The sequence below is a fragment of the Balaenoptera ricei genome, chromosome 12 (assembly GCF_028023285.1).
Source record: "Balaenoptera ricei isolate mBalRic1 chromosome 12, mBalRic1.hap2, whole genome shotgun sequence".
Lineage (NCBI taxonomy): Eukaryota > Metazoa > Chordata > Mammalia > Artiodactyla > Balaenopteridae > Balaenoptera > Balaenoptera ricei.
The window spans coordinates 84,465,049-84,485,674 of NC_082650.1; the positions used below are offsets into that span (position 1 = coordinate 84,465,049).

Sequence of the window (20,626 nt, forward strand, 5' to 3'; positions counted from 1 at the left end):
GTAATGTGCGTGTCACGCTGAGCGCTCGAGGACTTATTGGCCATGTTGGAGACGGTTTTTCAGAAATAGTGATGCCGTTAAACCCCCTTACCCGCTTTTCTCTTATCTTGCCGGCTGACAGGGATTGGGGGTTTGGTTTTGACTCTGGCATGCAGATTTTTCTGAGCAAAGTTGTTGCCTCCGTGTTTTAAGAAACTGTCTTACAGTTCAGGCTCTCATGTGTTAAATCTTTATCAAAACCACAGGTACTGGGAACAAAGTCTCTCTGATACATGTTTTTAGATATGCTTCACCTGAGAATAGTCTCAGAAAAATTTTCATGATTTATTAATTTGTGTACATCTAAGAAGTGACCTTTTTAGTGATTTAGACAGTATCATCTAAGTTACTCTTTTTTTTTTTAACATCTTTATTGGAGTAGAATTGCTTTACAATGGTGTGTTAGTTTCTGCTGTATAACAAAGTGAATCAGTTATACATATACATATGTTCCCATATCTCTTCCCTCTTGCATCTCCCTCCCTCCCACCCTCCCTCTCCCACCCCTCTAGGTGGTCACAAAGCACCGAGCTGATCTCCCTGTGCTATGCGGCTGCTTCCCACTAGCTATCTATTTTACGTTTTGGTAGTGTATACATGTCCATGCCACTCTCTCACTTCGTCCCAGCTTACCCTTCCCCCTCCCCGTGTCCTCAAGTCCATTCTCTAGTAGGTCTGTGTCTTTATTCCCGTCTTGCCACTAGGTTCTTCATGACCTTTTTTTTTTTTTTCCTTAGATTCCGTATATATGTGTTAGCATACTGTATTTGTTTTTCTCTTTCTGACTTACTTCACTCTGTATGACAGACCCTAACTCCATCCTAAGTTACTCTTTTAATGAGAGTTTTTCCACCGATCTTTATTTCAGCTCCAGTGTGCTGCTCTGCTCGTTACAACCTAGCATTTTTGGCCTTTTTTGGTTTCTTCGTCCTCTATTCGTTACGGGTGAATCTGAGTGTGGCATTAGTGGACATGGTGGATTCCAACACAACTGCAGCAGAGAATAGAACTGCCAACGAGTGTTCAGAGCACGCAGCTCCCATAAAAGTTCTTCACAACCAAACGGTAAGTGCTGTTCTTCAAGCAAATGATCTTAATCCTAAAATACTTCCGAGGGAAAATATTGAAAAATACTGAATTTATTCATCCTCCAGAAACACGGACACTTTCTTCATGTAAACTCTGAATCATTCTCTTTTGTGTTTTCCCAGTAACTGGTTAGACAGTCACTTATAACTGTAGCTGCTGCTGCTGAGCCCTGATCTGTTTGAAAAGTAGCTTTTCAGTTTCCTCCATAAACATACTGTCCTTGGGACTTCCCTGGTGGTGCAGTGGTTAAGAATCCGCCTGCCAATGCAGGGGACGCGGGTTCAAGCCCTGGTCCGGGAAGATCCCACATGCCACGGAGCAACTAAGCCCGTGTGCCACGACAACTGAGCCTGTGCTCTAGAGCCCGCGAGCCACAACTACTGAAGCCCGCACGCCTAGAGCCCGTGCTCCGCAACAAGAGAAGCCACCGCAATGAGAAGCCTGCACACCTCAGCGAAGAGTAGCCCCCGCTCGCCGCAACTAGAGAAAGCCCGCGCGCAGCAACAAAGACCCAGCACAGCCAAAAATAAATAAATAAATAAATATATTAAAAAAAAAAACAAAACAAAACATACTGTCCTTGAAGAGAATTTGGAAAAACCTGTCTGGCGTATTAGAAAATTGGGTTGTTTTAGATGCTGCTAAATAGTTTTTATGGGACCATTATTTAATAGCTGTACTACTTAAAAGGTTCCTGTTGCAGGAGGATTAAGGTAATCTCAACTACAGGATGAAATATGAGAATGGGTCAGTTTCAAAAAAAAAAATCTATACATGCCTCACCTAAGCTGCTGATGTCATTTTGCCTCCCTCATATTATAGGGGAATTGATAAGTGCATGTTCATCATTTGTTCAGAATTGAGTTTTACACACTTTAAACATTTTATTTTGTCTCACATGGGGAGACAATACAGGCGGGAAAGGCTGGTGTCCTTTTTTTTTTTGTGGCCACATTGTGCGACATGTGGGATCTTAGTCCCCCGACCAGGGATTGAACCTGCACCCCCTGCAGTGGAAGCCCACAGTCTTAACCACTGGACCACCAGGGAAGTCCCAGGTGTCCTTTTCTATAAGCGTATTTTCATCCATCTTCAGTGCTCACAAAGGAGCCAAATCCCATGTAGGGTGAGTCTCTCCTGCCATTTACAGACAAGATCACTCAAACAGGGAAGAGGGTTTCTGCCCAAACAAGCACATGTACAAAATAATGACTTATCAAAAATCTTTACATTGGACTTCAGTAATGTTGCCGGATATATATTTGGGTACACGTCACCCACTTTCCCCACCTCAACCTGTAACTGCTGGGCACCTCATGAAGCCCTGGAATTCTACAGAGAAGCTGCAGATTGGTACTCTAAACAAGGATAATTAGGGGTTTGCTTTGTGTCTTTGCTTTTGATGATCCACCTACTTACTTGCCCTACATCAACAGTAAAAAGAAATCCTGAACGGTTCTTAACACATGGGTAGGTTACAGGGCTATGTGTGCTAAAGATGTCAGATACTCAGTCACCAAATCTTCATTTTCACCTCACTGTGTACGGCTACTAATTAAAAGACATTTCCTACTCACGTGAAGTTTCTGGCTCGGTTTAAATTCTTGCTCTTTTGTATTGCTCTATGTCCTTGTCGAAGTGCTTGGTCTGAAATGGTCTATTAATTAATGGTCTATTAATTATCTATATTTTTGCATACTAGTAGCCAACATTAAGTGAATATTTAGTGTGTGTCAGGCCTTATTTTATGGGCCTTTTTCATTTAATCTTCCCAGATCACAAATCCAGTAAGTAACAGAGCTGGGCTTGAACCCAGGCCTGGTTCCAAAGCCTAGCTTGGCCACTGCAGTATCCTGTTCAGTAGCTTTCTGGATTAAACCCGTGCCTTTTTTTGAGCCTTCTTTGTCATGGTCATTACAAAATACCTACAATTCATCCCATAGTCTAGTTTCATAAAATAGCAAGCCTTCCGGAACATTATGACTTTCAATGATTTTCGATTCACTTCTAGAATCTGCATGTCTGTATCAGGGCGACTCACCTACCCAGTAGAAAGTCTGCATGTTCTTCAGTCTAAAACAATGGTTCTGGAGAGTTCCCTGGCGGTCCAGTGGTTAGGACTCGGCGCTTTCACTGCTGTGGCCCAGGTTCAATCGCTGGTCGGGGAACTAAGATCCTGCAAGCCTCACGGCCAAAAAAAACAAACAAACAAACAAACAAAAAAAAAAACAGTGGTTCAAAATTACATTTATACGTACTCACATGCCAGTAAGAGAAAGGAGCCGTTTCATTAAGGTCTTAAAAGGCTGTTCTTTTTCCTCCTACTCGTCACAGGGTAAAAAGTACCGATGGGATGCAGAAACTCAAGGATGGATTCTCGGGTCTTTTTTTTATGGCTACATCATCACGCAGATCCCTGCAGGATATGTTGCCAGCAGAAGTGGGGGAAAACTGCTGCTGGGATTTGGAATCCTCGGCACCTCTGTCTTCACCCTGTTCACTCCCCTCGCTGCAGATTTCGGAGTTGGAGCCCTCGTCGCACTCAGGGCTCTAGAAGGACTAGGAGAGGTAATTTTTTTTCTCTTCTGTTATTCTTCTTACCATGTCTCACTTTCTTGTCTTCTTAAAGATACCATGCTTTGATATGAATATGAACCAGAAAAAATGACATTGGAAGATAATAGGGATTTATTTTTTAGTTAGAAACTGATTAACTATGAAATAACATGAGTAGATTTCACTTGTGGTCAGTGAGGTCTTGAGTGGGAGCACTCCTAAATTAGAAGCTTTACTCAAAGACTAGAGAAAACATTTTCTAGGGGGACACTTCATAGCTGCCCCTACTCCCTCCTACTGAGGAGATAAGAAACCACTATTAAAACCACGAAGACAGGGGCTTCCCTGGTGGTGCAGTGGTTGAGAATCCGCCTGCCAATGCAGGGGACATGGGTTCGAGCCCTGGTCTGGGAAGATCCCACATGCCGCAGAGCAACTGGGCCCATGAGCCACAGTTACTGAGCCTGCGCATCTGGAGCCTGTGCTCCGCAACAAGAGAGGCCGCGATAGTGAGAGGCCAGCGCACCGCGATGAAGAGTGGCCCCCGCTTGCCGCAACTAGAGAAGGCCCCTGCTTGCTGCAAATAGAGAAAGCCCTCACACAGAAATGAAGACCCAACACAGCCATAGATAAATAAATTAATTAAATTTTTTTGTAAAAACCATGAAGACAGACCATCCTACCTCTTGAACTTTTGCCACTGTTTACCTCTGCTCCATCATTGATTGCCCAGGTCTAAAACATATTTTACCCAATAGACTGTCATGTTGCCTTGTTTTCCTTTACATTTGTTGTTTTTCATAGAACTTCTTCTTTGTCATTTGTTCTTTTTTCTGGTCCTCTAACTTAGAGGCAAATAATTTATCGTTTTATGTAGCTATATTTTTTTTAGTCCTGTGATTCTTCTGGCCTTTCTGCTGCTTTTAAAATTGTTATTATTAAGTTTTATCTTTTTTTTTCTCTCCTCCTGAGATTTCTATCATTTTTTAATTTTAAAACTTTATTTTTTCTTTTCCTTTCCACTTCTCTTTTGCATTTCGTCATGTGTACCTCCACCTTTAAATAATGATCTCGTTTCATTTCTAACTTTGAACTTCTCAAGGCATAGGTTTATTTTGCTCTCTCTTAACATTTCTTTAACCAAGCAAGACAGTGGCCTCTGGGTTTAGTATACAGCTTAAAGGTTATTTTGTATCATGCTGTGTAGGAAAAACACTGACTGGAGTAGTAAAATCAGAGTTTGAATAATAACTCCACTGTATCTAACGGTGGAACCATAGGTTATAATATAAATATTATACAAATACAGTGTATAATATATAATATAAATATATTAAATACCTGCCCCATCCTCAGTCACAGCTCAGATGTGATAATAATTGCTAGAAAACTTTGGAAATTGCCAAGTGCTTTTTAAATTTAAGCTTTGGTTACTCATCTGGACATTCTTATTTTGTCCTTATCGAATAGGGGTGTACCAAATAAACCCTTCTTGACTACAAAATAAAATTACCCCCCTACTAACAGGTTCCTTTTCTCCTTATCTAAGTAAAATATATGTTTTACAGATAAACTGAAGTTCTAAGAGGTTAACTGATCTTTCTGAGGCTACACAGCTAGTGAATGGCCAAGGAGAGCTGTGAATCGACTGCTGCAAGTCTACCAGGATCTATTCCTTCCTGCTCCCTTGTAGCATTTCCTCCTCTCCCAAGCCTCTGTGAACCTCCCTGCCTTCACTGTTTTGTTGCTTCTCCATTATCAGTAATTAGCATTTTTTTAAATTGAGGTATAGTAGATGTACAATATTATATAAATTTCAGGTGTATAACGATTCAAAATTTTTACAGATTATACTCCATTTATAGTTATTATAAAATATTGGTTATATTCCCTGTGCTGTATAATATATCATTATAGCTTATTTATTTTATACATAGTAGTTTGCACCTCTTAATCCCCCACTCCTGTCTTGCCCCTCCCCTAATTGGCATTTACTAAGCTAATTATCACCAGAAAAGAAAAAAATACCGGTAAACACTCTAATTGAGCATTTTTTGGTAGTACCATTTTTTAGTAGGACCATTTTTCCTGTTGAGTAAGGTGAATCTGAATTTTCTTCTAGTATCCCACAGTATTAGCTCAGTATTTTTAAAAGTTATGTATTGGTAACATTCCCATTGCATTCAGGCCATAAATAAAGTAAATGAGTAAAATTCACCGTGGAAGGCTACCTTTATATCCTCATTCAGTACATTCTTTTTTTTTTTTTTTTTTTTTTAAATTTTTATTTATTATTTATTTATTATGTTTATATTTGGCTGTGTTGGGTCTTCGTTTCTGTGCGAGGGCTTTCTCCAGTTGCGGCGAGCGGCGGCCACTCTTCATCGCGGTGCGCGGGCCTCTCACTATCGCGGCCTCTCACTATCGCGGCCTCTCCTGTTGCGGAGCAGAGGCTCCAGACGCTCAGGCTCAGTAGTTGTGGCTCACGGGCCCAGCCGCTCCGCGGCATGTGGGATCGTCCCAGACCAGGGCTCGAACCCGTGTCCCCTGCATCGGCAGGCAGACTCTCAACCACTGCGCCACCAGGGAAGCCCTCAGTACATTCTTCTACATTTTTTGTAACCCTTGCCTTGCAGTCCTCAAATCAGTTGACAGAATCCACAAATCTTTGTTCAGGTTTTGAAAGTACTTCATGATGAGGTATTTGCACTCAGCACTGTAAAGACATCTCACCCCGTGAAACCTGATTCTAGTTTGAGTCTTATCCGGAAACTTCTCTTGCAACAAAATACTCAGCTGAATTTAAAACGTTAACAGAACTACCTTGTATTTCGTCAGAAATACCTTTTTCCCTTCCCAGGGTGTCACATTTCCAGCCATGCATGCCATGTGGTCTTCCTGGGCTCCTCCTCTTGAAAGAAGCAAGCTTCTCAGCATTTCATATGCAGGTGAGATAGCTGTCAAGGCTTTCGCTACAATTTGTTATCTGTATATCAGCCTTGGGGGAAGGGCACACAGCAGAATCAGGCAATGTCAGGTGCTTTCTTCGGGGAAAACTTAAGTTGCAGGGGTATAAATTTATTATTAATGTTCTTCTTTGGCTCACCAGCGTATAACAATGTGGCTTCACTGACTACTGTCATTTTCTCCATCTGCCATCGTTTATTTCAAAACATGTTGCCTTTTCAGATGTTGATATAGAGAATGCTTTAACAAAAACAAAGCCAAAAAAAAAAAAAAAAAAGCTGGAAAATTGAACACTTTTGTCCTTAAATTGTGATTTGATTTGATCATCTGATAAGCTGGTCATGACTTTCAACCCCTCCCTTCAGACACCTTGTTTTCTATGCATTTATTTGCTATCATTTTGACCTATAGGTAAGATAGCATGAGCTTTATATGTGAATTATAATTTTTCCAGCTCACACACTGAACGAAAACTTTTTGACCTGACTGCTTTTAAATACAGTTATTGAGAGAGACCTCTCTGCGGTAGCTTTTAAGCTAAAATCTGAAGGATGGGAATGAACCAGTCATGCGAGGAGCAAAAAGGAAAACATTCCAGCCAGTCAGAACAGCACGTACAAGGGCTGTCAGGCAGGAAGTAACATAAGGGTTCAAAACAATGAGAAACCACTGTAGGTGTCTAGAACACACTGAATAAAGGGGCTAATGGCATAAGATGGGGTTAGAGAAATAGACAAGAGCCAGCTTACATCAGGGCTTACAGGCCACAGGGAGGAATGTAGAATTTTTTTTCCAAAATACAATGGGGAGACATCAGAAGTTTTTAATCGAGAGAGAGACATGATCCCATGTACATTTTACGAAGATTCTTACAGCTATGTGGAGATCGATGTGAGAAATCTGATGAGAAGTTCAAGAACAGGCAGTATCAGTGGTTCCCCTTTGCCTGTTGAATAGTCTAAGCTCAAACTAGGGGTCAAGATTCTTTATGGTCTTCACCACTTCATTTTAGCCAGCCTAGCCCTTGACACATAGTGCCTGGCATGGAACAGATATTCAGCAACTATTCAACCCGGTTTTCTAGCCTTCTATTCCTTTCCTTTACCCAATCGAAGTTCCCAAACCCACTTTCTGCTTTCCTACTTTCATTCATTTGCTCACCCTGTTACACCTGCCTCTATATCTTCTTTCTTATGGGACCAGATCTTGCCCGTCTTTTCAAAGTCCCACTGCTGCTTCTTACATCTTTTCCTGATCTCTAGAGGTCAGAGGTAATCTGTCCTACATCTGAACTTCCATATTGCTCTGTGACACTCAACACTTTCTAACATGTAATAATTATTTGTTTATATTTACTTCCTATATAAGACTAAAATTTGAGACCAGAAACAATGTCTGATTATTTTAGCTCCCACTGTACCTACTAAGATGTCTTCTGTTTGGTGGTTAAAATGAATTTTATCACTTATTTATCCGAAACAATTGTGTGTAATATATTTGGGGCAAATTAGATTACCAAAAGCTTCGTTCTTTTTTCACCAGGTGTGCTGCAGTAGGTTATGTTTAGAGACCATCTTTGAGCCTTTCCCCAAACACTTGGCTTTCTAACACATTTACTAGTAATGTGGCATTTACTGGCTCATATTATAATAGGTCTTCTATCGACTGATGCCTTCTAATTCATCAGTAGATGAATTCATCTAATTCATCAGTACATAATTGTAACTAATATAACTACATATTAATGTATACATTTTACATATTGTGGGTTTTCTAGTAAATGATCCCTTAAGAGAATGGGTTGTTTATATTTACATGTGACTAACTCAACTCCTATAGGATTTGAATCACTCTTTCTTTTCCCTATTGTCTGTCGTCCATCTTCTTTAGGCTGTAGACCTGTGTCCCCTCTTTGTTCATTTTTCTCCAAAGTTTACAAAGTCTTTGTTGTTATTCTAGGAGCACAGCTTGGGACAGTAGTTTCTCTTCCTCTTTCTGGAATAATTTGCTTCTATATGAATTGGACTTACGTCTTCTACCTCTTTGGTAAGTTTATTCAAAAATGTAACCTAAATTATAATGTGACAGATCCAAAATGTAATAGTGGTCTAATAATTGGTTAAGATATGTATATTCCAATTCACTGAAGTAACCATCTCCTAAACCACAAAGCTCTGAAACACATACTGATAACCTGTTTTTCAAGTTTATGTGGTTAAAATGATCTAGCTGAGTTATGATCTGATGTTAATTTTGGAATATTTGTTCAATAGAAACTGCTGTTGAATCCAGGACTTAAATGCTATACTTACTATAAAAATTGCTGTGTTCCAGCTAGAGAAAGCCCTCGCACAGAAACGAAGACCCAACACAGCCATAATTAAATAAATAAATAAAATTTAAAAAAAAAAAAAAATTGCTGTGTTGTTTATTATAAAAAATGTATATTTTGAAAATATTTCTTCTCAAACAAAGTAGGATGCTCTCACTTGGTAGTTTTAATCTTTTTTGTTTCTTTGTTTAGTCCCAGGGCCTTTCATTTCTCAATCTCAATAGCAGGATGATACACATATTTAATAAATTAGATTGCCATGTAAACATTTATGCAGGAAATATATCTGCAATCAAATAATAAGAACCTGCAGTATAAACAAACAAACAAACAAAACAACTAATACTAAACTTTCATTGGGTTATTTGTATGGAAATATGTTATTATAAGTGTTTCAGACATTACATGGAATTTCTAAAAATAAAAAAAATAAAAAAACAAATCAATAAACAAAAGCAGATACCTGTGGAAATAATAGATTGTAGACTTTTATTTTTTAAAAGGTTTGTCTGGTAGACCCTGATAGGCAGAGTCATGTGGTTAAAAGTTGTTCTCTTCAGGTGCAAACTTCCCATTATAAAATAAATAAGTCATGGGGATGTAATGTACAGCACAGTGATATTGTACCTACTTTTTTTTTTTTTCGGCTGCGTTGGGTCTTCGTTGCTGTGCGTGGGCTTTCTCTAGTTGCGGCGAATGAGGGCTGCTCTTCATTGCGGTGCACAGGCTTCTCCTTGCGGTGGCTTCTCTTGTTGCGGAGCACGGGCTCTAGGCACGCAGGTTTCAGTAGTTGTGGCATGCGGGCTCAGTAGTTGTGGCTCATGGGCTCTAGAGCGCAGGCTCAGTAGTTGTGGCACACGGAATTAGTTGCTCCACAGCATGTGGGATCTTCCTGGACCAGGGATCAAACCCATGTCCCCTGTATTGGCAGGTGGATTCTTAACCACTGCGCCACCAGGGAAGTCCCTGTGGTACATACTTGAAAGTTGCCAAGAGAATAAATCCTAAAAGTTCTCATCACAAGAAAAAAAAATTTTGTATGGTGATAGATGGTAGCCAGATATATTGTGGTGATTATTTTGCAGTGTATATAAATATCAAATCATTATGTTGTACACTTGAAACTAATGTAATGTTATATGTCAGTTATACTGCAATTTTTTTTAAAAGTTTTTCCTCTTAAAAATTTATAGGAAATAATACAAATTGCAGTTATCCCATTAAAGAATTATGAGAAGAACTTGAAAACAAAGCTGAAACCAATTTTTCATTAAGTTTATAGTTACGTAATTTTTTCAAGACAGAAAAATTGCTGTTGGTGCACTCTCATTTCACTTACCTATTATTTTTCTATTTTAAGGTGTAGTTGGAATCATTTGGTTTATTTTATGGATCTGGTTAGTTAGTGATACACCAGAAACTCACAAGACAATCTCCCCCTATGAAAAGGAATACATTCTTTCATCATTAAGAAATCAGGTAAGGACTTTGGCACATTTTAGAAATAATTTCAGAACCTTTTTTTTCTTCGGAATTAAGATACCAGTTTTTTTTAATAGATATTTCTGTTGTGCACACTCTAGGCAAAGTAGAGCAGGCAAATTAAATAAATGTACAAGTACTGTTTTGTTCAAGAAATGTCAATTCTTTCTAGTTTAAATCTATGAAATTTAGAATCTAGAAATTTATTTAAATCTAGTTTAAATCTATGAAAAATTGCTTTTCTAAGTCATTTTAAACCTTCTATTTACTTTCTCTTTAAGAATCTTTTGAAGACATTGTTGATCTTGTAGATTTGTTTTAATTAAAACTGACTAATAAAATCCATAAATCCATTTTAAAAGGCAGATGTAAACTGTAATATGCTTTAATATTACACCGAGGGCAGACCAACACGTAAGGATGCCATTAACCCCTTTTAATTGGAGAGATCATACAACATGTGATGGTCTGACATATTCCAGGGCCAACCTATTTGTTAAATATTAATAGAGCTTAATTTCTCTTTTTACAATAAAAGTGAGTATAGATAAAAGATCTGTTATGTCTTTCCACACCATGGTGGATTATCTTGCTACTGCTGGGATGCTTACATCCTGCTTTGAAGACCGTTACTCCAGATGGCTACATAAAAAACCTTCTATTGCACAGTTCTTATAGATCATTGTAATTGAATAAAGATTGGAGAATGAAATATGAATTCTAATAGGACTTCCAATCTCTTTCCCTTGCCCTTATGTCAGCCTCTGAATTTGATTATTGAACTGTCCTCTGTTTTATAGGTGGAGAAATTAATATTGCAGGTGACTTCTGACATTCATAAGGAGTATTTAGTTTGACATTTTAGCTCTAAGATTACATTTCTGTTTTTTCTTTAAATCTGAATCATGGAGTTTCTATTGCTGTTTAATATTTTAAAAGAGTTGTTTAAAAATCTGGGATTTAGTAATCAAGGTTGATAACGTATTCTAGATGGAATTTTAGCAGATCAGATACAGATCTAAACATGGCATGAACATAGCTGTAGCTTATCCTAATTATGCCTGTTTGTTTTTTTTTTTTTTTCTTTTTCAGCTCTCTTCACAGAAGTCAGTGCCATGGACACCTATGCTGAAATCACTAGCACTTTGGGCTATTGTAGTTGCACATTTTTCTTACAACTGGACTTTTTATACTTTATTGACCTTATTGCCTACTTATATGAAGGAGGTCCTAAGGTTCAATATTCAAGAGGTAAGAAAAAATAAGTATCCGCTTCTTATAGAGAGTATACAGAATTTGTTTTTATCTATGTGAGACTCAGTTATTTTGCATCTTCCATTTTACTCTGATATACTAAATTCTAGAGACTGCTCTTTTTAGCCTTGCTTGTTCCTTTCCCTATGTGTGTTAACTCTTGATTCAGAGTATCTTGGCTGTTATCCCCTTTAACTGTGAAGGTCTTACTAGTCCCCAGTAACATGCCAGGATCTCAGATGATAAGTGCAGGTGGTACCATATTCCCTTGGGATGGTAGCCCGACTCTGCTGGGAGCCGAGAGGGGCGTTGGGAGACACAAGGTTCTTGTACAGAAATCACTCTGCAGTGTTATCCAGGTGTTGGCAGAGCTATAGTTGCAAAGCTGTGTAAGACAGACCCCCCACTAAAACTGCCAGTTCCTTCTGAACTCATCAAACTGAGGCAATTCCTATTATCTCTATGTTGACGGATTTTTTCTTTAAAGAGATTGAAGAAAAACCTAAAGAGAAAGAGGCACAGTTTGTAAGGAAATTTGGTAGTGTTTTTGCCTTCAAAATGAAGGATAAATCAAAGATGTAAATGTTAGGAGCTAAAATGATAAAACTCTTAGAAGTGTACATCTTTGTGACTTTGGGCTGGGCAACAGTTTCTTACATATGATACCAAAAGCACACATGACCAAAGGAAAATATAGATAAATTGGGCTTCATCAAAATTAAAAACTTTTCTTCCTCAAAGGACACTATCAAGAATAAAAACCCACTGAATGGGAGAAATATTCACAAATCATATATTTGATAAATATATAAAGAATTTATACAACTCAATAATAGAAGGATAAATAACCGAAGTTTTTAAATGGGCAAAGGATTTGAATAGACATTTCTCCAAAGATATGCAAATGACCAATAAGCCCATGTAATGATGCTCAACATCATTACTCCATGGTTTGCACAGCAAAGGAAACCATAAACAAGACGGAAAGACAACCCTCAGAATGCAAGAAAATATTTGCGAACGAAGCAACTGACAAAGGATTAATCTCCAAAATATACAAGTAGCTCATGCAGCTCAATATCAAAAAAACAAGCAAGGGTCTTCCCTGGTGGCATAGTGGTTAAGAATCTGCCTGCTAATGCAGGGGACATGGGTTTGAGCCCTGGTCCGGGAAGATACCACATGCCGCTGAACAACTAAGCCCGTGTGCCACAGCTATTGAGCCTGCGCTCTAGAGCCCGCGAGCCAAAACTACTGAGACCGCGTGCCACAACTACTCAGGCCCGTGCGCCTAGAGCCCATGCTCCACAATAAGAGAAGCCACCTCAATGAGAAGCCCGTGCACTGCAACAAAGAGTAGCCCCCGCTCGCCACAACTAGAGAAAGCCCGCGCACAGCAACAAAGACCCAACACAGCCAAAAATAATTAATTAATTAATTAATTTTAAAAAAACAAGCAACCCAATTCAAAAATGGGCAGAAGACCTAAATAGACATTTCTCCAAAGAAAATATACAGATTGCCAACAAACACATGAAAGGATGCTCAACATCACTAATAATTAGAGAAATGCAAATCAAAACTACAATGAGGTATCACCTCACACCAGTCAGAATGGCCATCATCAAAAAATCTACAAACAATAAATGCTGGAGAGGGTGTGGAGAAAAGGGAACCCTCTTGCACTGTTGGTGGGAATGTAAATTGATACAGCCACTATGGAGAACAGTATGGAGGTTCCTTAAAAAACTAAAAATGGAACTACCATATGACCCAGCAATCACACTACTGGGCATATACCCTGAGAAAACCATAATTCAAAAAGAGTCATGTACCACAGTGTTCACTGCAGCAGTATTTACAATAGCCAGGACATGGAAGCAACCTAAGTGTCCATTGACAGATGAATGGATAAAGAAGATGCAGCACATATATGCAGTGGAATATTACTCAGCCATAAAAAGAGATGAAATTGAGTTATTTGTAGTGAGGTGGATGGACCTATTGTCTGTCATACAGAGTGAAGTAAGTCAGAAAGAGAAAAACAAATACCGTATGCTAACACATATATATGGAATCGAAAAAAGAAAAATGGTTCTGACAAACCTAGGGGAAGGACAGGAATAAAGACACAGACGTAGAGAATGGACTTGAGGACACGGGGAGGGGGAAGGGTAAGCTGGGATGAAGTGAGAGAGTGGCATGGACATATATACACTACCAAACATAAGATAGATAGCTAGTGGGAAGCAGCTGCATAGCACAGGGAGATCAGCTCCGTGCTTTGTGACCACCTAGAGGGGTGGGATAGGGAGGGAGGGAGGGAGACGCAAGAGGGAGGAGATATGGGGATATATGTATACATATAGCTGATTCACTTTGTTATACAGCAGAAACTAACACAACATTGTAAAGAGATTATACTCCAATAAAGATGTTAAAAAATAAATAAATAAAATAAAATTGATTTGCCAAAAAAAAATACAGAAATGGAACACAAAACCATAATGAGATACCACCTCACACCTATTAGAATCAGAAAACCAGAAAATAACAAGTGTTGGTGAGGATGTAGAGGAAACAGAACCCTCATACGTTGCTGGTGGGGATGTGAAGTGGTGTAGCCGTTATGGAAAACAGTTTGGCAATTCCTCAAAGAGTTAAACATAAAGTCATTATTATGACCCAGAAATTCCATTCCTGGGTCTATACCCAAGAGAACTGAAAACATACGTGCACACAAAAACATGTACAGGTACACAGAAGTTCATAGCATTATTCATAATCATGAAAAAGTGGAAACAACCCAAATATGTATCAGCTGACGAATAGAGAGACAAAGTATGGTGTATTCCACAGTGGGCTGTTACTCAGCCACAGAGCAGAAGCCCTGGAAGTAAAGCAGCAGCCTGGGTGGTGAATGTGACGGTAGCAAGGCTGACTGCACAACTGCATTGGTTACAAGGACTGAGAGCTGTCAGCAGCGTTGAAGTGAACCGGTCCGTCACCTCACTTCCAAGGCATACCGAAAACACTGGCCACATGGGCCGAACCTTAAACTTCACCCGAACAGCTAAGCTGTGAAGAACTCCTCTGGTTACTTTTGAAAAAAAGAGATCCATTATACTGAAATATATCCACCAGTTGTACTGACAGAAGTTAAACAGAAATGAGGCTTCACCAGTAGCGTGGGATGGATTTGTTGCAAGCAACCTTGCTTTCCCTAAGCTCTCTGTTAACAGAGCCCGACTGTAGTCTCCTACTGTAGTGACAAATTGCATGCAAATTTAAAGATCATTCCACTGAGGCTTCTATTTGAAATTTTCCCAGGAGAACTATAGAAAGAATGAAATATCAATAGCTGACTGGTAATTAGTATAGGTACTTAATTGCCGTCATTTATTTTTTATTAATTTTTTTTAAATTCTATAATGAGAAACTTTAAAACTAGAATATTTTTTTCTTGCATTTTCATACCAAAAAAGGCATTTTCTTTCTGAATCAAAATTAAAAGAAATGTGAACAGAGTTTGAAAATAATTCTCTTGTTGTATAGAAGCCTCTTTTTTAATGGATTTTTTTTCTTGAAAAATCAGCATATTACATTCATGAAATGGCCTTTGTTCAAAATAAACCTTGCTTTGAGAAGCATTGTATTTAAAATTATAATCTCGTTAATTAAAAATTTTAAAGCTCTTTATCCTTTGTTTTAAGCTTGCTTTGTTACATAAGTTTATTTTCATTAGTTATCACCACTTTTCTTTTTTCCTCGCTTTTTCCTAGTGTCCCTATTTCTTACAGCTCAGTGAGAGTTGGGGCAATATCTGTTACCCTATTTTGGATATTAACATTTTGGAATCAGTTTTTTTTAATAAATGAATACAAGGAACCATATCCTTGAACAGAATGCTTAACAACTGTGGAAGATACCCATGGATGTATAAATGTTGAAGATTTTGTCAGGGGAGTTTTTACCATTGGAATTTTAAGTGGGAAAATTCAGTAACTCTGATGAATTATCGGCCTTATCCCACCAGAGGACAAAGCCAAGATCAGAAAATTCTCTTCTCTATTTGCTGCAGTTCATGTGTAGAGTTCTGCCACAGGTAATGATAGATGTGATCCCACTGTGCAGAATTCTAAATGGAATAAAATTTAAAGAGGAAATTACTCAGCTTAATACCAGAAAGAAACAAAAATCTTCAGCCACAGAAGTAAAACTGGAAGCATGCAACATCTGAAAATAGACCACAGACTAGGATGAAAAAAATTAAATCTTTTCTTAAGCACACTTAAATTCAAAATATTAACAAATTTTGCTGGTCTGTACCATTAATGATGCTTAGATAGAATTATTACCAGATTTAAATATCAACGATAAAATATCTTTCTACCTTTTTTGTGTTTGTAAATCTCTAACAGGTGTACCCATCTCTCTCAGGCTATAAAATACTTTTGTTTTTATCAGAATTGAGCCATTTAGGCTTAGCACCTCAGGTCTGTGCTTAAGGAAAAATGAACAGAAGAAAGAAATTTCTTTCTTTTTTTTCTGAGTATATTTTCTTCATTTTACAGAATTTGTGATTTCCTAAAAAGCTGACTGTCGAGTCATTTCCTACAAAGCAAATAACACATTTCCATGATAAATTCTGCTTCACGTCTCGTGGTGTTTTCATTTTGTTTAGGTGGTGATGTAAAGTGAAAGGAGAGAGGAAAAAATAGAGCTCTCTCTATCACCTCACCGCCTTTGTGCTCTGCTCAAAGCATGTGCGAGTGCCCCAGGCGCTTTTTTTTTTTTTAACTGCATCTTGATTTTGCATACTTAAATTTCAGAACAAAATAAACAAAAAAACCCACAATACACAACATTCAAACCCCATGTCAAATGTGGAAAGGGATAGGACTTGAGGCCCTTGTATCCTGCCTTAGACAGAAGGACAAAAATAAAACCAGTAGACGTCAGCAGAGGGACCAGGTGGGCCAGGGCCACTGGGGCTGCCGCTGGGGGAGCCATGGGGTCACTGTACGGAGGGAACAAAGTCTGCAGGTAGAAACTCCTCATCTACTTCTTCCAGGCGAAAGGCAGCCTCATCCCCCTCGAGGTGGGGGATCTCATCAGGAACAGCAGCCCTGGGCTCCCACGCTGTCACTTCATCCTCATCAGTGCCCATGCCCAGCTCGATCATGCAGTAGAGGCGGTTGGAGCAGGTCTGGGGATCCTCAGGCGAGAAGCCGGAAGAGAGCAGTACAGTTTCGAACAGCACCTAGACGGTGCTCACTTTAGAATAATTCATTAAGCTGTACATTTGACTTACGTGCTTTTCTCTATCTGAATTTTATTTTATAATAAAAAATATTTTTAAAGTAAATAAATAAATGAAAACTGTCCCGTGGGGAAAATCCATAGGCTAACAGGAAGACGTCTTCTCTCACAAGCTACAGCCCAAGTCCCAAAATAACATTCAGGATTACCCTGAGCATACTAGACTATGGGGAGCTCTGGTTCCCTCTGAGACAGGCTCTCTGGGACTGCGTTGAACTGAATCCCATAATCCTTATAAAAATCAAACTTATTTGCTATATTATATAAAAATTAACAGAAGATTGCTATGTATCTCCTTTGCTTTCACATGGTAGCGGATGTGTGTGTGTATATGTTGTTTTGGTTCTTCCTCCCTCCATAATTAATTCCGGATCTTCTTATTCCTTCCAGAATGGGTTTTTATCTGCAGTCCCTTATTTAGGCTGTTGGTTATGTATGATCCTGTCTGGTCAGGCCGCCGACAATTTAAGGGCAAAATGGAATTTTTCAACTCTATGTGTTCGAAGAGTTTTTAGCCTTATAGGTAGGTAAAAATGAATCAGGTTTTGTTTTGGTTTACAATTATTTACTGTGTTTACAAGGCAAGGCAAAATAAAAATGATAATAGTAGTCATTTGTTCACATATTAAAACAATATATTTTAATGCATGTAGTGCATGTCTATACAAGATGGTTCTTTTTGAATGATGCATTTTGAGGATTAAGATTTATAATATCCTATTATCTCTACCATACCCTTGTAACTATAAAAAATGGCATGCTTTGCTGAATATCTTCCCCAGAATTTTTTTTTTAATTTATTTATTTTATTTATTTACTTTTGGCTGTGTTGGGTCTTTGTTGCTGCGTGCGGGCTTTCTCTAGTTGCAGTAAGCGGGGGCTACTCTGTTGCCGTGCGCGGGCTTCTCATTGCGGTGGCTTCTCTTCTTGCGGAGCACGGGCTCTAGGTGCGCGGGCTTCAGTAGTTGTGGCGCACGGGCTTAGTTGCTCCGCGTCACGTGGGATCTTCCCGGACCAGGGCTCGAACCCGTGTCCCCTGCATTGGCAGGCAGATTCTCAACCACTGCGCCACCAGGGAAGTCCATCTTCCCCAGAATTTTAAAAATCACTTTGTTTTCAACTCTAAGTTTGCAATGAAAATAAGATTTTTAAGTCTCCATCCCTTTTCTATTTTAAATTTCAATCAAAAATGTATACTAACATCATTATATCAAATGAGGAGCTATAAATCAAAGCTGTAAATCAAAGGAACCTTAAATAATCATGTGTTTCAGAGTCTGATTTCAGAAAAGTGAATTTTAAAACTATGTAGGACACGGACTTCCCTGGCAGTCCAGTGGCTTCCACTGCAGGAGGCACGGGTTTGATCCCTGGTCTGGGAACTAAGATCCCACATGCCATGTGGCGTGGCCAGGAAATAAATTTAAAAAAAAAAACAAAAAAAAACAAAAACCTATGTAGGACAATTATTCGAGTAAGTAGAGACCCTCAAAGTCACTGATGACTGTACTTCAATAATTACATTGTAAAGGGACCCTATTCAATGTAATTCTGAAAACACCTTCTGAGCACCTACAGCTAGAATGTGCTGTCCAATCCCACTGCTTACTGACCTCGACTCTGGAGAAATTTTTCCACATCTACAAGTGAAATAAATCCCTTTAGATTTAATTCGATTTTTTCTTTTTTGGCTTTCTGTGGACCTGCCCTATCTACTACAGTAGCCACTAGCCATATGTGGCTGTTTAAATGTAATTGAAATTTAAAAATAAGTTCCTCGGTTGCAGTATACACAAATACAACATTTCCATCATCACAGAGAGTTGTTGGATGGCACTGCTATTGACACAGAGAGAAAACAATAGCCCACCCGTTCGGCCCCTTCCTGTATTACTTGTATTTTATGCTTAACTGCCTGTAATAAACTCCACGTATTGTTTTCAGTTGTCAAAACCTAGATGGACTGTTTTTCTGACTTTATCCAGCAAAGTTTCTTATTGAGTTTATCTTCTTTGGTTATGTGAACTTTGAATCCCATTCTGTATCAACGATTGCTTCTCTCTAGAACCATATTTTTCAGTCATTCTCTTGTTCTTTTCCTAAGCATTGTAGAACTTTTAACTGAGTCTTGGTCACACGTAGATTTAATAACATTGCATAGTGAGATTTTTTTTTTTTTTTACGTTTTACAATAGTTGCATTAATCCTATATGTTTTCCAGCAAATTTTTTTTTCATGAAACTGTGATTTAAACTGAGTCTTCTAGGCAGTATACTGTTTCTACAGTAGATGGCAGTAATATCAAATCTCAGATTTATACTCTATTAAAGGGCAAGCAGATATTAATGCTGGGGCTTCCTTTTTTTCTTTTTATGATTTTTTAACTCCAGGAATGATTGGACCTGCAGTATTCCTGGTAGCCGCCGGATTTATAGGCTGTGATTATTCTTTGGCTGTTGCGTTCCTAACCATATCAACAACACTGGGGGGCTTCTGCTCTTCTGGATTCAGCATCAACCATCTGGACATTGCTCCTTCGTGAGTACTGATATAAAGATTCGTTCTGACTTTAAATTATTTTCTTTAAGTGTGGTAAAATATATATAACATAAAATTTGCCATTTTAACCATTTTTTTTAAAGCCTTATTTTTTTTTTTAATTAATTAATTTATTTATTTATTTTTGGGTGTGTTGGGACTTAGTTTCTGTGCGAGGGCTTTCTCTAGTTGCGGCAAGCAGGGGCCACTCTTCATCGCGGTGCAGGGCCTCTCACTATCGCGGCCTCTCTTGTTGCGGAGCACAGGCTCCAGACGCGCAGGCTCAGTTGCTGTGGCACACGGGCCCATTTGCTCTGCGGCATGTGGGATCTTCCCAGACCAGGGCTCGAACCCGTGTAGCAGGTGGATTCTCAACCACTGCGCCACCAGGGAAGCCTAACCATTTTTAAGTGTCTAGTTCTGTGGCATTAAGTACATCCATTCACACTATTATGCAACCATCACCATGATCCATTCCAGAACTTCTTTATCTTCCCACGCTGAAACCCTGGACCCATTAAACACTAACTCCCATTCCCCCTCCCTCGTGCCCCAGCCCCTGGCAACTGCCATTCTACCACCTTCTGTCTCCATGCATTTGACTGCTCTAGGAATGACACCACACAGCTCATAAATGATAGAGCCAAAACTTCCCCCTAAAATCTTACTTTTAATCCCAGAATTCCTTCTACAGCTATTTCTCTGGAAATATTCTTTTTGGGCCTGTGCCAGTTGACGACGTAGAGGAGGGGACTATGTAAATATTTTAACCCAGGGGATTTGATGCACTTAATTTTTTTTTTTTAAATAATGAATATGAATTTATTTTTGGAGAAAAGACCAGTGGTCTCCTGCCACCTTTCCCCTACCCCCAGTTCCTCCCACCTAGACTACCACAGAATCTTCTGATTCCTGTTAATCCTTGTCTCCCATCCCTTCAATAAATACTTCTAAATAAGCTCCAACAAACTGACGCTCACAGAACTTGAGTGGACCTTTGAAATCATTCTAATCCAGTCTCTCGTTTTATATAAGAAGTCCAGGAAA

At 38.9% G+C, this 20,626-nt stretch overlaps 1 protein-coding gene across 2 annotated transcripts in view; it reads left to right on the forward strand.

Annotated features, from left to right (window-relative positions):
- Positions 1-20,626, forward strand: part of SLC17A5 (solute carrier family 17 member 5) — a 50,354-nt gene that overhangs the window by 12,058 nt on the left and 17,670 nt on the right. For both annotated transcript variants that reach the window (XM_059941793.1, XM_059941794.1), the window contains exons 2-9: positions 908-1,104; positions 3,463-3,696; positions 6,545-6,632; positions 8,611-8,697; positions 10,344-10,462; positions 11,558-11,716; positions 17,432-17,564; positions 19,432-19,579. In XM_059941793.1, the coding sequence (XP_059797776.1) occupies positions 908-1,104; positions 3,463-3,696; positions 6,545-6,632; positions 8,611-8,697; positions 10,344-10,462; positions 11,558-11,716; positions 17,432-17,564; positions 19,432-19,579 (1,165 nt within the window). The remainder of the gene's footprint in view (positions 1-907; positions 1,105-3,462; positions 3,697-6,544; positions 6,633-8,610; positions 8,698-10,343; positions 10,463-11,557; positions 11,717-17,431; positions 17,565-19,431; positions 19,580-20,626) is intronic.